The sequence below is a fragment of the Schistocerca americana genome, chromosome 1, assembly GCF_021461395.2.
Source record: "Schistocerca americana isolate TAMUIC-IGC-003095 chromosome 1, iqSchAmer2.1, whole genome shotgun sequence".
Classification (NCBI taxonomy): Eukaryota; Metazoa; Arthropoda; class Insecta; order Orthoptera; family Acrididae; genus Schistocerca; species Schistocerca americana.
The window spans coordinates 890,726,111-890,742,793 of NC_060119.1; the positions used below are offsets into that span (position 1 = coordinate 890,726,111).

The 16,683-nt window shown below is 47.1% G+C and overlaps 1 protein-coding gene across 1 annotated transcript in view; it reads left to right on the forward strand.

Moving 5' to 3' along the window:
* LOC124594941 overlaps positions 1-16,683 on the forward strand; it is a 223,996-nt gene that overhangs the window by 182,180 nt on the left and 25,133 nt on the right. The window contains exons 10-11 of the mRNA XM_047133447.1: positions 4,548-4,572; positions 4,765-4,917. Coding sequence (XP_046989403.1) covers positions 4,548-4,572; positions 4,765-4,917 — 178 coding nt within the window. The remainder of the gene's footprint in view (positions 1-4,547; positions 4,573-4,764; positions 4,918-16,683) is intronic.

The window sequence follows — 16,683 nt, forward strand, 5'->3', positions numbered from 1 at the left end:
CCTTTCATACACCTAAATCCATTCCTAAGTGTTAACCCAGCCCGACAGCCCATTTTGGGGCCCTTAATTTTTCTTGTGTATATCAATGACCTTTCATCAGTAACATTACCAGATGCCAAGTTCGTTTTGTTTGCCGATGATACAAACATTGCAATAAATAGCAAATCAAGTGTAGGCTTAGAAAGATCAGCTAATAAAATATTTGTAGACATTAATCACTGGTTCCTAGCCAATTCCTTGTCACTAAACTTTGAAAAAACACACTACATGCAGTTCAGAACTTGTACGAGGTGTCCCACGAGTATATGTCTAACATACGATGACAAGAAGATAGAAGAAGTGGACAGTGTTAAATTCTTGGGACTACAGCTAGAAAATAAATTCAACTGGGAGGAGCGCACCACAGAACTGCTGAAGCGTCTTAACAAATCTCTGTTTGCAATGCGAATTTTGTCAGACATAGGGAATATAAAAATGAAAAAGCTGGCATACTATGCTTACTTTCATTCCATAATGTCATATGGGATTATTTTTGGGGTAATCCATCAAACCAAGCAAAAGTCTTCCCGGCACAAAAACGTGCAGTAAGAGTTATACGTGGTGTGAACTCAAGAACATCCTGCAGAAGCCTGTTTAGGGAACTAGGGATACTAACTACTGCTTCCCAATATATTTATTCCTTAATGAAATTTGTCATTAAAAATATATCACTTTTTCAAACGAACAGCTCATTTCATGGAATCAATACTAGAAATAAGAATAATCTTCACAAGGATTTAAAGTCACTTAGTCTTGTACAAAACGGTGTGCATTATTCAGGAACACACATTTTCAATAACTTGCCAGCAGCCATAAAAAGCTTATCAACCAATGAAATTCAGTTTAAGAGAAGCCTAAAGAATTTGCTGGTGGCCAACTCCTTCAACTCCCTTGATGAACTTCTCAGTAAAACCAACTGAAATATATATATATATATATATATATATATATATATATATATATATATATATATATATATAGGGTGTCCCAGCTATCTTGTCCACCCAAAATATCTCTGGAACAATAACAGCTATTGGAAAACGACTTTCACCGGTATCAATGTAGGACTGGGGCCCATGAATATACATATTTGGAAACATTCTAAAACGAAAGCATATGTGTTTATTAACACAAACTTATGTTTTTTTAAATAGACCTCCTATATTTTTTCTTCAGCAATCCGTAGCATGACAAAGCACATACACAATGGCGTTGATTGCATCGCAATATTCCCATTACATCCCGAGATATTGAGACGCGAAGTTGACGCTTGAAACACCCGACATGCGCTGCTGGCGCACGTCCTGAGGCTCAGGCGTGCACCCCATGCTGCCCGTAATCGCAGCAGACCGTATTATTCGTTTCGGACCTCTTGATAAGATTATTCGTTTCGGACCTCTTGATAAGACTTTTACTTAGAGTCACACTTTCCGTCTGCACTGTCACTGCTTTCTCCTTCCCAGCGTCAATACAATGAGCTGACAAAAGTTCAAAATGGTTCAAATGGCTCTGAGCACTATGGGACTCAACTGCTGAGGTCATTAGTCCCCTAGAACTTAGAACTAGTTAAACCTAACTAACCTAAGGACATCACAAACATCCATGCCCGAGGCAGGATTCGAACCTGCGACCGTATCGGTCTTGCGGTTCCAGACTGCAGCGCCTTTAACCGCACGGCCACTTCGGCCGGCTGACAAAAGTCGTGGGATACCTTTCAATATCGTGTCGGACCTCCTTTTGTCCGGTGTAGTGCAGCAACTCGGCTTGACATGGATTCAGCAAGTCGTCAGGCGATATAAGTGGCCAAATCATTCGCTCGAATTGCCAGAATGTTGTTTAAACCAATCAAGAACGGTTGTGGCACGATGACATGCTTGGGAATATGAAGTCCATGAATGGCTGCAGATGGTTTCCAAGTGGCCGAACGTAACTATTTCCAGTCAATGATCGGCTCAGTTGGATCAGAGTAATCCGTCCATTCCATGTAAACACAGCCAGCATCATGACAGAGCCACAACCATCTCCACAGTGCCCCGTTGACAATTTGTGTCCGAGGCTTCGTGGGGTCTACACGACACTCGAACCCTACCATCAGCTTTTACGAACTGAACGGGCCAGGGTTTTCAAGCCGTCTAAGGTCCAACCCAAATGGTCACGATCACTGGAGAGGTACTGCAGGCGATGTCGTGCTGTTAGCAAGGGCACCCGCGTCGGTCATCTGCTGCCACAGCCCATTAACGCCAAATTTCGCCGCATTGCCATAATGGATACGTTCTTCGTACGTCCTACATTGATTTACATCTACACCTACATAGGTACTCCGCAAGACACCGTGCGGTGCATGGTGGAGGGTATCCTGTACCACTATTAGTCATCTGCCTTGCTGTTTTACTAGCACATGCCTCCGCTTGTGCCCTAATTTCTCGTATCTTATCTTCGTGGTCCTGACGCGAAATGTATGTTGGCGGCGGTAGAATGTTAGGCAGCCAGTTTCAAATATCTGTTCTGTAAATTTTCTCAATAGTGTTTCTCGAAAAGAACGTCGGCAGCCAATTTCAAATGTTGGCTCTGTAAATTTTCTCAATAGAATTTCTCGGAAACAACGTCGCCTTCCCTCCAGAAATTCCCAGTTGAGCTCTTCGAAGCATCTCCATAACACGTAAGTGTTGTTCGAGCCTAATGGTAAGAAATCTAGCAGCCCGCCTCTGAACTGCTTCAGTATCTTCCATCACTCCTACCTGCTACAAATCCCAAACACTCGAGCAGTACTCAAGAACAGTACTCAGCAGCGTCCTGTATGCGGTCCCCTTTACAAGTGAGCCACACATTCCTAAAATATTCCGAACAAACCATTTGCTTTCCCTACCACACTTTTCTAAAGCTCGTACCAGTTGGTACTGCTTTGTGATATTATGCCCAGAAATTTAAAATATTTGACTGTGTCAAGCAGGACACTGGTAATACTGTATCCGAACGTTACAGGTTTGTTCTTTCTACTCATCTGCGTTTATTTCACTCGGCGTTGTTTGTCTGCCGCTGCTCTAGGTCGTTAAAGTGGAGAACATCGACCGCTGCGTTGTGCGCTGTGCTCATATAATGCCTGAAATTTTTTATTCTCGGCACACTCTTGACAGTGTGGATCTCAGAAGACTGAATACCCTAACAATATCCTAAATGGAATGCCCCAAGCATCTAACTTCAGCCACCATTCCTAGTTGAAGGCCGCCCGGTTGGCCTTGCGGTCTAACGCACGGCTTTCCGGGCGGAAGGAGCGCCTAGTCCCCGGCACTAATCCGCCCGGCGGTTTTGTGTCGAGGTCCGGTGAACCGGTCAGTCTGTGGATGGTTTTTAGGTGGTTTTCCATCTGCCTCGGCGAAAGCTGGCTGGTTCCCCTTATTCCGCCTCAGTTACATTATGTCGACGATTGCTACGCAAACAAGTTCTCCACGTACGCGTACACCACCATTACTCTACCACGAAACATAGGGGTTACACTCGTCTGGTGTGAGACGTTCCATGGGGGATCCACCGGGGGTCCGAACCGCACAATTACCCTGCGTTCGGTGTGGGGCGGCGGAGGAATAAAGTGGACTGCGGTAGTCGTCGTGGGATTGTGGACCACTGGGGCCGCGGCGGGAACGGAGCCTTTCCGTCGTTTCTAGGTCCCCGGTTACCATACAATACAATACATACAATATTGAGTTGAAAGTCTGTTAATTCCTGTCGTGCGTAGGAAACTTGTTCACATGAATTGCCTGAGTACAAATGACAGCTCCGCCGATGCACTGCCCTTTTATACCTTGTGTATGCGATACTACCGCCATGTGTATGTGTGCATATCGCTATCCCACGACTTTTGTGACCTTAGTGTATATTTAACGACTTTAAGAGAAGACTGGCAGTGTCATGTTATAACGATCAGTACTGCACCTGGAGCACGACTATACCTAGTCACGTGACCAAGTTGGATCGCGGTAAGGCTGAGTCTACGGCCCCCCTTACGGAGTAATAATTTGCAGTGACAGAAACTATGCCAAAATACTCCAGACTCTATCAGCAAACTCTCTCGATTCCCAGAGCCGGTCTCGGTACTTCTGTTTTATCTGGATACAGTAGACTGAACCACAGCTTGTGCTGTTGATTATATCCACAACTTGGCGCTACTTTAAGCTTGTAAAATTTCTATTAGTTTAGGTGGGCCGGCCGTTGTGGCCGAGCGGTTCTAGCCGCTTGATTGTGGAACCGCGCGACCGCTACGGTGTCAGGTTCGAATCCTGCCTCGGGCATGGATGTGTGTGATGTCCTTAGGTTAGTTAGGTTTAAGTAGTTCTAAGTTCTGGGGGACTGATGACCGGAGATGTTAAGTCCCATAGTGCTCAGAGCCATTTGAACCATTTGAGCTTAGGTGGTCGTGAGGACGTGGATAAGTAGATTTCATTTACTCTGTCTCGAGAGACACGAACTTTTGCGGCTGTGACGAGAGCGCACGGCGCGCCGGCGTGTTTCAGCTGCACGTACCGGCTGTCGGCGTCGGCGGCGGCGCCGGCCGGCGAGCGCGTGCAGGTGAACGTGACGGCGGTCCGCACGGGCGGCCGGCGCTGCTCGGCGGCGGCCTCGCTATGGCTGCTGGACGTGCCGTGGGCCGACGCGCCGCCGCTGCGCCGCCGCCTGCTGTGCCCCGCCGGCGCACCCTTCTCCTTCCTGTCGGCCGCCGCCGCCGTCGAGCTGCGCTTCCGCGTCACCGCCATGAACGCCACCGAGGACTTCTCGCACATCGGCTTCCACGCCACGTGGCGCGCCGTCGCCGCCGAGCCCTGCGCCGAGAACCGACGCCTCTCCGGCCCCAGCGGGGAGATTCGTCTGCGCTCCCCGGAGAAGGTGAGCCGCCCTGCCTCACCCCCTCCTGCCTCTCCACAGAGCGTCACCCGTCCAGTACGCGGGCACCACCATCACCCGGCTGGCTCGCACGACTCTGCAGCAGGGCGCGAATCGTTGGGCCGGCTTGCCTTCCCTACCTACCGCTTCCGCAGACTGCCTGGTCGGTGACATGCCGGGCCAGTCTGTGCCCTCTACTCGGGCGTGTTTACAAACATGACAAGCCAAATGAGACGCGTGCTGCTAGTACCACACTACTGGCCATTAAAATTGCTACACCACGAAGATGACGTGCTACAGACGCGAAATTTAACCGACAGGAAGAAGATGCTGTGATATGCAAATGATTAGCTTTTCAGAGCATTCACACAAGGTTGGTGCCGGTGCCGACACGTCCAACGTGCTGACATGACGAAAGTTTCCAACCGAATTCTCATACACAAACAGCAGTTGACCGGCGTTGCCTGGTTAAACGTTGTTGTGATGCCTCGTGTAAGCAGGAGAAATGCGTTTCAACACTTTTCCGACTTTGATAAAGGTCGGATTGTAGCCTATAACGATTGAGGTTTATCGTATCGCAACATTGCTACTCGCGTAGATCAAGATCCAATGACTGTTAGCAGAATATGGAATCGGTGGGTTCAGGAGGGTAATACGCCGTGCTGGATCCCAACGGCCTCGTATCACTAGCAGTCGAGATGACAGGCATCTTATCCGCCTGGCTGTAACGGATCGTGCAGCCACGTCTCCATTCCTGAGTCAACAGGTGAGGACGTTTGCAAGACAACAACCATCTGCATGAACAGTTCGACGTTTGCAGCAGCTGACAGCTCGGAGACCATGGATGCGGTTACCCTTGACGCTGCATCACTGACAGGAGCGCCTGCGATGGTGTACTCAACGACGAACCTGGGTGCACGAATGGCAAAACGTCATTTTTTCGGATGAATCCACGTTCTGTCTACAGCATCATGATGGTCGCATCCGTGTTTGGTGACATCGCGGTGAACGCACATTCGAAGCGTGTTTTCGTCATCGCGATACTGGCGTATCACCCGGCGTGATGGTATGGGGTGCCATTGCTTACAGGTCTCGGTCACCTCTTGTTCGCATTGACGGCACTTTGAACAGTGGACCTTACATTTCATATGTGTTACGACCCGTGGCTCTACCCTTCATTCGATCCCTGCGATTGCCTACATTTCAGCAGGATAATGCAATACCGCATGTTGCAGGTCGTGTACGAGCCTTTCTGGATACAGAAAATGTTCGACTGCTGCCCTGCCCAGCACATTCTCCACATCTCTCACCAATTGAAAACTTCTGGTTAATGGTGGCCGAGCATCTGGCTCATCACAATACGACAGTCACTACTCTCGACGAACTGTGGTATCGTGTTGAAGCTGCATGGACAGCTGTACCTCTATACCCCACCCAAGCTCTGTTTGACTCAATGCCCAGGCGTATCAAGGCCATTATTACGGCCGGAGGTGGTTGTTCTGGGTACTGATTTCTCAGGATCTATGCACCCAAATTGCGTGAAAAAGTAATCACATGTCAGGTGTAGTACAATATATTTGTCCAGTGAATACCCGTTTATCATCTGCATTTCTTCTTTGTGTAGCAATTTTAGTGGCCAGTAGTGTACTACAGCACGCGTCCGGGATATCCACCCGACTTCGGACTTAGAAAATTTCAGATCCACAGCGTCAGCCGAGAACCGCCAAGTGTACATCTAGAACCGGGGGCTCAAGGATGCAACAGTTTTGTCTATATACGTAATGAATCTGGTAAGAAGGCGCCAGTCTTCGTGCAGCCGCGCGAGCAACAGCATTGGATCACTCACACAGAAGACGCCACGATGCTATTGGGGAAGAAGGCGTACGCGCCTTACAGTTTATAAAGCAACTGTCGGCGATATAAATTCCCTGACAGTTCCAGTGGGCTTGGAGACATTGTTACGTGTGTCTCCCTCAAACAGTTTTGTAACACGATTTTACATGTCTCAGTCGCAACACTTCCAGTCGCAGCTCTATAGACGATTATTGTCTCCACCCGCAGCCGTTTGCACTTCGCAGCTGATGTACGTAACGTCTTCCGCCAACCCCAAAATAGGGTTCGGTTCTGGTAGCGTTACAGTTTCGTAATGCCCCCCACTCCCTCCACACACAGCTCGACATCACCCTAACTTTCCAAGAACTGCAGCTGCGTAAGATTTTAAAAATATTTTCCTTGTTAACTCATGTGTTGACCATGCGAAGAAGCTAACTCCTTGCAGGACGAGTAAACTGTAGTGCGGTCACATAAATTGATTGAAGCCAGTAGAATTGGGATGACCAAAACACCTGAAATTGTGATCTTCACTTGACATCAGGGCATGGTGTATCACAAATGTAGACCCATGACGCCATTGAGGTGTTTTCACTGCACTTTCTGAATGCTAGTCTGAAACTGAACCACTACTTGCACGTGAACTAAATGGAACTTATTTGCGATACGATATGAGAACCCATTAGTGCTCAGCTCTGTTCCTTGCAGCAACTTCTCATTTTCAGACGACCATCGAGACAGCAAGCAAGAGCATATACCTCTTGGAGGAGCTAGCAGAGTCTGCCTTCCATCGAATTTATGATCTGCAAATTGTAACGCATAGACTATGGCTGATTAACGACGTGCATTACATAGGTACGTTACCCGTCAGGATAGCACCTCTTCTAGGGCGCGTAGGTCCGCTGGTAACTGACCGAATCCGCCCAGCGGATTAGTGATGACGGTCATTGTGCCAGCTAGCCAGTGTTACGGAAATCGAATACAGGATTGTGCAACTCAGATCTCAATGTATAGCTCACAGTACTTAGCATGCGAGATAAATTTTCGAGTGTTAAAACTCCAAACGTTTCGAATATATGGTAAAGCCCACAAGCCCCAAAACATTATGATTCGATATCGCATGGTGGCGTTGCGGGCACGTGACGCGGTAGCATTGTATGTAAGCGGAGCAGGCACGGGCGGGGTATCACCCCAGCAAAGGTACGGGCTGCAAATGGGGAAATACAATAAGATAAGCGACTCTGACAAAGGCATCTCTGCCGAAAGAGTACATTGCTGGTGCACGCACAAGTGTTTCGGGGCACACTGTTTATAGTACCTTATTGAACGTGGAGCTCCACCGCAGAACACCCTTACGTGTTCACATGTTGACCCAAAGACATCGTCATTTACTACTGCAGTGGGTGCGGAACAATGGGATTCGACCGTCGATCAATGGAAACATCTTCGGCGTCATCGAAGTGAACTGCGGCTCGAAGCGTGCAGCGCACCACGAACGCAGGCTGGTGGGAGCAATGTTATGCTATGGGAGAGATTCTCCTGCGCTTGCATGGGACCTATGGTAGTAACCAAACACACGCTGACAGCTGCTAACCTCCTCTTTCCCTTCATGCTTGATGTCTTTGTCGACCGCGATGTCGTCTTCCAGCACCATAATTGGCCGTGTATCGGAAACAGAACTATCTACAGTGGTTTGAGGAGCGCTATAGCGAACTCATGTCGATGTCTCGGCGACCAAATTCAGCTGATGTAAATCCTATGGAACCCACCTGGGTCACTATCGGGTGCCATTACCGCGTATGTCCGCCCCTGGTAGCTGAGTGGTCAGCGCGACGGAATGTCATGCCTAACGGCCCGGATTCGATTCCCGGCGGGGTCGGAGATTTTATCCGCTCAGGGACTGGGTGTTGTGTTGTCCCTATCATCATCATTCCATCCCCATCGACACGCAAGTCGCCGAAGAGGTGTCAACTCGAAAGACTTGCACCAGGCGAACGGTCTATCCGACCGGTTGCCCTACCCACACGGCATTTCCATACCGCGTATGTAAATCAGCAGCCCATTATTAACGCGAATTACGTGATCTGTGCATATAAATCTAATGCCACATAGCTCCACAAATCTACCAACAAACTGCCTGATCCATGATATGCACAATCAGTGATGTATTTCGTTTCAAAGACGGACAAACTAGCCATTAAGTAGGTAGTCAAAACATTTGGCCCCATCAGTGTAAATATCCCATTAAGAGTGGTACATGGCGCTGGAAACCAGGCCAAGCGATCAAAACGGTGTCACTAGATGTGGTGCCAAACCGTGACGGCAACACACGCACTCACTTTTGCAGAACATGACACTGACACAAAATTAAAAACAATTCCTACACGCGGTTCGCACACCAAACAAAAACGACAAATGAAACTTCCTATCAGATTAAAACTGTGTGCCGGTCCGAGACTCGAACTCGGTACCTTTGCCTTTCGCGGGCAAGTGCTCTACCAACTGAGCTACCCAAGCACGACTCACGCCCCCGTCCTCACAGCTTTACTTCTGCCAGTACCTCGTCTCCTACCTTCCAAACTTTACAGAAGCTCTCCTGCGAACCTTGCAGAACTAGTACTCCTGAAAGAAAGGATATTGCGGAGACATGGCTTAGCCACAGTCTGGGGGATGTTTCCATAATGAGATTTTCACTATGCAGCGGAGTGTGCGCTGATATGAAACTTCCTGGCAGATTAAAACTGTGTGCTAGACCGAGACTCGAACACGGGACCTTTGCCTTTCGCGGGTAAGTGCTCTACCAACTGAGCTATCCAAGCACGACTCACGCCCCGCGAAAGGCGTTCATAATCACTTTCCACGCGTCGTTTGCTGAATCAATCCCACTGAAGACAACGGATTTCAGCCATACTACATTCACCGCAAAGCACAGAGATGTCTGCTTGCCGGTCCTTATAATAAACAACTCTCACTACAACTGGTAGAAGGTAAGAATACTATCCGATGCTTCCAACATCCGACGAATGAGTAGTCGCGCTCAAACAACAGAACAAGATACTTTAAGCAGTTCAGCTGCGCTGAAGAACACCAAACAGTATGCAGCTCTACCGCATTGCCCATGACGGCACGATGGAAAAGCCTGTCACAACAACCTCTAAATTCATGGCTTCACGCCTCGACCAAACACGAGGAAAATCTATCACTGCAGTGGCAAGAAGCCCATACTGCTTGCTGGTTTCACACTACACCACGTCACTCGAGAGAAGACGTCGTCTTTAGCCACTGTACGCCTCAGGTCACGTAAACAGCCGCCGGAGAACGTCACTTAGACAGCAGGGCCGTACACGGCAGGCGGCGGGACTTCAGGGACACGTCACGAGAAGCTATTCTTTAGTGACTGTTTCAAGAACTAGAACAGAGAGTTTCCCAATTTGATTGCATCATAATTTATACGGTATGAAGTCGAGGTGTGCATTCATCGCTGTCATCAGTACTTAACTTAGCTCTAAGACTGTTCACACAGGCCTGCTCATTGCTGCTATACGAGCATATATATGGAGGGAAGTGCTGAACCACTCTGTCGTTTCCGCCTACGTTTGGAAAAGTCGGTCATTCCATTATTTTTTCTTAGTGGAGCATCCTTCCCCTTCTGTCTTACCTTGCCTCAGTTTCCTGTGGTTTATTAGCTGTTGGAACCGTGTAAGGTTTGATGCTGGCCGCAGGTATGACCAGCCAGTCAATGGGTGCCTTTTCCAGGCTGGATTGTTTTCTGCCGCCAGTCAGACCACAAACTAACCCAGGTGGTCTTACCCTACGGAACACAGCTGAAGAGTATGCGCATCCACTGCAGAAGGGAGCTTGCAATTTTCTACAGCGTTTTTATCAGGTAGCTTTCTTGTCTGGCTGTTCAATACAAATTTTGCAGTTAGTTCTAAACTAACTTCCCAGTGAGAGACTTGAACCTTTAAACATAGCTCAGAACTGGATGACAGTTCACAAAATTCAATATTAGCTCGATTTCTTGTCAATCTGTTCGGTAGGGGTGGGGGTGGGGGTTAAAAAGTTCTGTAACACCTTACGTCTAGACTGCCCTGCATGGCCGGCATTTTGTGTGGATAGTAATAGAATGCATTCTCATTCTGGCACTATGCGAACTTTCTTCACTGTAGCGCCCATTTATACTTTATAGTTCTGAGTCAGTTAGTGTACGCATAGATAAGCTCAAAGGACAAAAAAAATTGTCACCGCAGTGAGCACGCACAGAACACTCGTTAAGGCCTCACAGATGACACATAAATCGAGTCACGTGCTCAGCCACACGTGCCTCTAGGTGAGCTTAATGCGAGCGATCAGTGATGCGTCTATGTTTCAAGCAGGCACTATGTGTAAAGATGGGTAAATGTAAGGACGTGACAGAGTGGGAGTTGCTGGATTTGCCAGTGTTTCATGGGAGACGGTTCAACGCATCTACAAACAGTAGTGTAACACACGTGACCATGAACATGACATCATACCTGTGATCATTAAAAGATTGTGACTGAGAGAGGCCAGAGGCACGTTTCAAGGCTTGTGAATCAGAATCGCTTCGAAACCTGACAGGAATTTCAGCAGGCAGTGAATGAAGGTCAGTTCCAACCTGTGAGTGAGGAAACGTTGCGACTGGTGCTGCACGCAAGAGGCCATTGCTCGCACAGACACATAAAGACAGCAGCACAGTTCATACGGCTGGAAGAATATGTGAGTAGTTTTGTGAACACTACCCCAACCTGTTACATCTGGACTGCTTTGCAGGATCACCTGACTTCAACACCATAGAAAACCCGTATGAGATGTTGTAACAACGGGTAAAATGCTGACATTAGCATCCCCACAATTTGGCACTCTCATGGTTGTACCACGCAGCCTGGCTGCAGACTTGTACGTCAGTCTGGTGATTCGTTCTTTTGTGACACCATTCTTTAACAGCATTCTATGGGATGTTTTCCAACAGGATAACACTCGCCCACATACTGCTGTTATAAGCGAACTTATTCTACAGAGTGTGGACACGTAGCCTTGGCCTGATCAAGAACCAGACTTATCTCCTACCGAGTACAAATGGGACATCATCGAACGACAACTGCAGCGTCATCGGCAAACAGCATTAACCGTCCATGTATTGACCAGCCAAGAGCAACAGGCATGGAAACGCATCCCACAAACCGATATCTGGGATCTCTACAATATAATGTGTTAACATTTGCATGTTTGCATTCAACATTCTGACCATTACACCGGTTATTAATGTACAAGCATTTCAGATTTATAATGACGTATACTGCACTTACGTTAACCTGTGATCCTGCGGTGTTAATCACTTAAATACGTTACCTAGACAAATGTATTCCTGAAATTTCATTACTCTACTTTTAGTGTGATTTTTTTCGTTAATGTAGTACATTACTAGCTCTTCCATGTAGCGTATACCATATTTTCCTGAGGATTTTAAGCATCTTGCTCTACTGATCGTCCAATAAAATAGATTTCCACATTTGGAAACGGTCAAATACAGTACCGTAAAATGAGCTTTGCCTTATGATGGAGATTCTTCGCCAGGATAGAACAGCCGCATGCGAACGCGTAGCGTTTAGGTGTCTACCCGGTGCCTGAGGCGCAGCGGCAATGGTGTGACTGGGATTCCTGCAGGGCATCATGTCTGGTAATTGGTGGTCCTGGTGTAAGAGGGTGGTCGCCCCTCAGGAGCGCTCAGGCCGCCTCAATAATTCAGCGCAGACGCTTGCCTGGCTAGCAGCGGCGATTACCGCCACCTGCCCCAGGCCGGGCGTCCGGCGACAAAGCGCCACCGCACACCGGCGCGTCTTAATCGCCTCCGAGAATACTCGCCCTAATAAATTATCTACTATTTCGCCACGAGAAAGTTACCAGTCGTCTTCAGATATTAGTACGGAACTTGTCCACAGCCACAGGCGTCCAAATCGACAAACAGTTTAGAAACGGTTCTGGAAAACCGAACAATTACGCTTCAATGTATAGGTGTTGTCTGTACTAATCTCCAGTGGATTTGGGGTTTCCACAGTCTAGAAGCAGCGACTGTCGATCACTGGTCGAGTAGCTGTGTTTATAGGATGAGTTTGTTGTCCCAGCGCCGGCCGGTGTGGCCGAGCGATTCTAGGCGCTTCATTCCGGAACCGCGCGACCGCTACGGTCGCAGGTTCGAATCCTGCCTTGGGCATGGATGTGTGTGATATCCTTAGGTTAGTTAGGTTTAAGTATATCTAAGTTCTAGGGGACTGATGCCCTCAGGTGTTAAGTCCCATAGCGCTCACAGCCATTTGAACTATTTTTTGTTGTCTCAGCATGAAAACAAAAGTTGGGGTCCGATAAAAATAACGGCCGAACAAAAGTAGCAACATACAGTAGAAAAAGAAGGTTTTATGTACATACGATGGCCATTCGGAAAGTAAGGTTCAAATGGCTCTGAGCACTATGGGACTTAACTTCTGAGGTCGTAAGTCCCCTAGAGCTTAGAACTACTTAAACCTAACTAACCTAAGGACACCACAAACATCCATGCCCGAGGCAGGATTCGAACCTGCGACCGTAGCGGTCGTGCGGTTCCAGACTGTAGTGCCTAGAACCGCTCGGCCACCCCGGCCGGCGGGAAATTAAGGTCTGATCGATTGTGAAATGGAAATTAGTATTAAAATCAAAAATGTTTTATTTGCAACAATCAGTTACACCTTCCAGTTATTCCTCTACGTAGTCGTCGCTCCGACTTAGACATTTGTCGTAGAGTTGTACCAACTTTCCGGTACCTTCGTCATAGAGGACAGCTGCCTGTGCTTGCCGCCAATTCTCTACGCTGGTCTGCAGCTCGTTGTCTGTGCCACAGTGTTGTCTTCATAGCCAGCGGTTCATGGGAGCAGAGAGGAAACTCAGGGGGAGCCAATTATGGGCTATATTTTAAGTGACCAAATACTTCGCACCCAAAACGCAACAGAAGCATCTTAATGTCCCCTGCAAAGTGAGGCCGAAAATTGTCAAAAAAAAAAAAGAAAGAGCGTGAAAGTTATGTCATGTAGGCTGCATGACATCAGGCCTTCATGGCTCTGGGCACTATGGGACTTAACATCTATGGTCATCAGTCCCCTAGAACTTAGAACTACTTAAACCTAACTAACCTAAGAACATCACACAACACCCAGTCATCACGAGGCAGAGAAAATCCCTGACCCCGCCGGGAATCGAACCCGGAAACCCGGGCGTGGGAAGCGAGAACGCTACCACATGACCATGAGCTGCGGACATCAGGCCTTCATACTTGGTGGGAGACACTATTTACCTGTGCATCCTTACATCCTCACTATACTCCCAGAACAGAAAAGAGAGACGTGACGCAATCGATGGTCATACTAGAGATACTGCCCAACACATCTGAACAAAGCTTCTTCGGATTTTCACTGTGTTTTCCATTTAGCGCCGATCGGACCTTACTTTCCAAATAGCCCTTGTATTACCTACTTACAAATGTCTGAAAACTACGTGTACATAACTGATGTATACAAGTTTAAGATCTGTGTCCTCGAAGTCTTTCGCGGCGGCATGTCTGAATAAAATCTTCTCGGCCTTCATGCCGCGTCAATTCGTGGCTTCGAAAACCGAGAAGGTTTTATTCATGTTTAAGGTTACGATGTAGACGTATAGTTTGTTGGAGTATTATTTTTAGTTCTGTGATGGCTTGTTTCCGATGTCGATCTTGTAAGGTTGGATCATAGAACCTTACATTTATTCCTCTGCTTACCAGCAGATCAAACTCAACGGCCATTCCCAGGTCCTGATACAAGGCTGAATCAAGAAAGTGTACCTGAATTCATCAGTGTGCATGCATTGCGCTCATGTTTAGGAAAGGTGATTAAATTAACGTGGTGTGCCGAGTATGAAACGTAATAAAGTTAAATAAAACTCATTCAATGCTGTGCCCAGCGTGACCTTCCTCCATACCATGATAAAAATAGGTTAAACTCAGTCAGAGAAAAAACACTTTCCAGATTTAGATAAAACTATGAAATGTCATGAAATGTGATTGACTTGCTTCAATATACGAGGGTCCTTCCGAAAGCAATACCTCATAATTACTGTGGTGGCTTTGGATGTCCGCGCCAGATGTCGTTGGTGTAGCGCTAATGTTTGAACCTTCCTCTTTCATCTGCAGGTTGTTCCGTTGTTCTGTGGTAGTTGGGGCCAGCAGAGGAGTGTTCCAAAATGGATTCTATTGTGGAGGAGCGTACAAAAGAGTGATGTGTGATTGAATTCCTCACTGCTGAAGAAATTGCGCGAATTGAAATCCATCGACAATTGCTAGAAATCTATGGAGGCGATACAATAGACGTGAGCAATGTTAGCGATGGTTACGGCATTTTCAAAGTGGTGAAAAGAGTGAGTTTGATAAGCCATGCCACGTAGACCCTGCACAGCTCTTATCCCTCGCAATGAAGAGCGTCTTGATCAACTCATCAGTGCTGATCGCCGGATAACGACCAGAGAATTGTGTGCAAAGCTGAATGTCGGTTATAATGTCTAGGAAACAATATTGGAACATCTTGGTTATCGCAAAGTCTGTGCGAGATGGGTCCCTCGGAAGCTTACAGAAGAACAAAAAACTCATGAAATGGAAATATGTAGGGACCTGCTGGACCAATATGGAGCTGAAGATGACAAGAAGTTTCGTCACCGAAGATGAGACGTGGTGTCAGCACTATGAGCCTGAATTCAAAAGCAGTCCATGGAATGGCGATATGCAAATTCTCCGTCGAAGAGGAAATTCAAGACACAGCCCTCTACGGGCAGACTGATGTGCAAAGTCTTCTGGGTTAGCCAGAGTGTAGTAGTTTTGGATGCCCCGGAGCCTGGAGAAACTGTCAGTTCAGCACGCTACAAGACGACACCGAATAAGCTGAAAGCCGAATTTTCAGGGTAAGGACAGAGAAGAACTTTTGTAGGGTCCTGCCCACTCGTCTCGTTTAGGGCACCTAAAGGATGCTGCGCTCTCGGAATGCTATACAACAATTCAAGCAAATCATATTAATAGTTTTTATTACAATAAAGAAGATTTACAATACTTAACTTTTGTTAATGATCATGATCAAATCACTGAACACCTGCAGGAATTCAACCTATATGACAAATTTCGATCCGGTTTCCGTAAACATCACAGCACAAACACTACTTTAATTAAAGTAACTGATGACCTGAAATATGCCATCGACAGCCGAAAGGCAACAATATTGACGCTACTAGACTTCAGCAAAGCTGTTGACACTGCTAATTTTGAGATATTGCTCAGAAAAATGCAACAGCTTAATTTCTCAGATAGTGCAATGAGATGGTTTGAAAGCTACTTAAAAGACAGATAGCAATGTGTTGTCTGCGTAAATGAAAAATCTTCCTGGACACATGTCTCCTCGGGAGTGCCACAAGGATCAGTCTTAGGACCACTTTTGTTTTCTTTATATGTCAACGATATTTCGTCGGTTCTGTCCTCCTGTAAATATCATTTCTATGCCGACGACCTCAAGCTCTATCTAAGCGTCAGACCTGAAGATATAACCACTGCAATCGCTCAGATGAATAATGATCTGTCTTCAGTAGTGACGTGGGCGAAAAACCTGGGGCTTAAACTAAATGCAAAAAAGACACAAGTAATCTTAATAGCCCATCAGAAATTAATAAGTTCAGATTTCCGCGAACGGTTGCCTCCTATTATGCTCGACGGTATTCCAGTACCATATCACAAAACAGTTAAGAACCTGGGTGTAACTTTGGATGAGCATCTCAACTGGGCGGAGAATACAGTCGCAGTGTGCCAGAAGACGTCCGCTTGTCCCTATGCTCTCAAAAAGTTTCGGAACGTATTTCCACAGGATTTGAAACGCCAGCTCG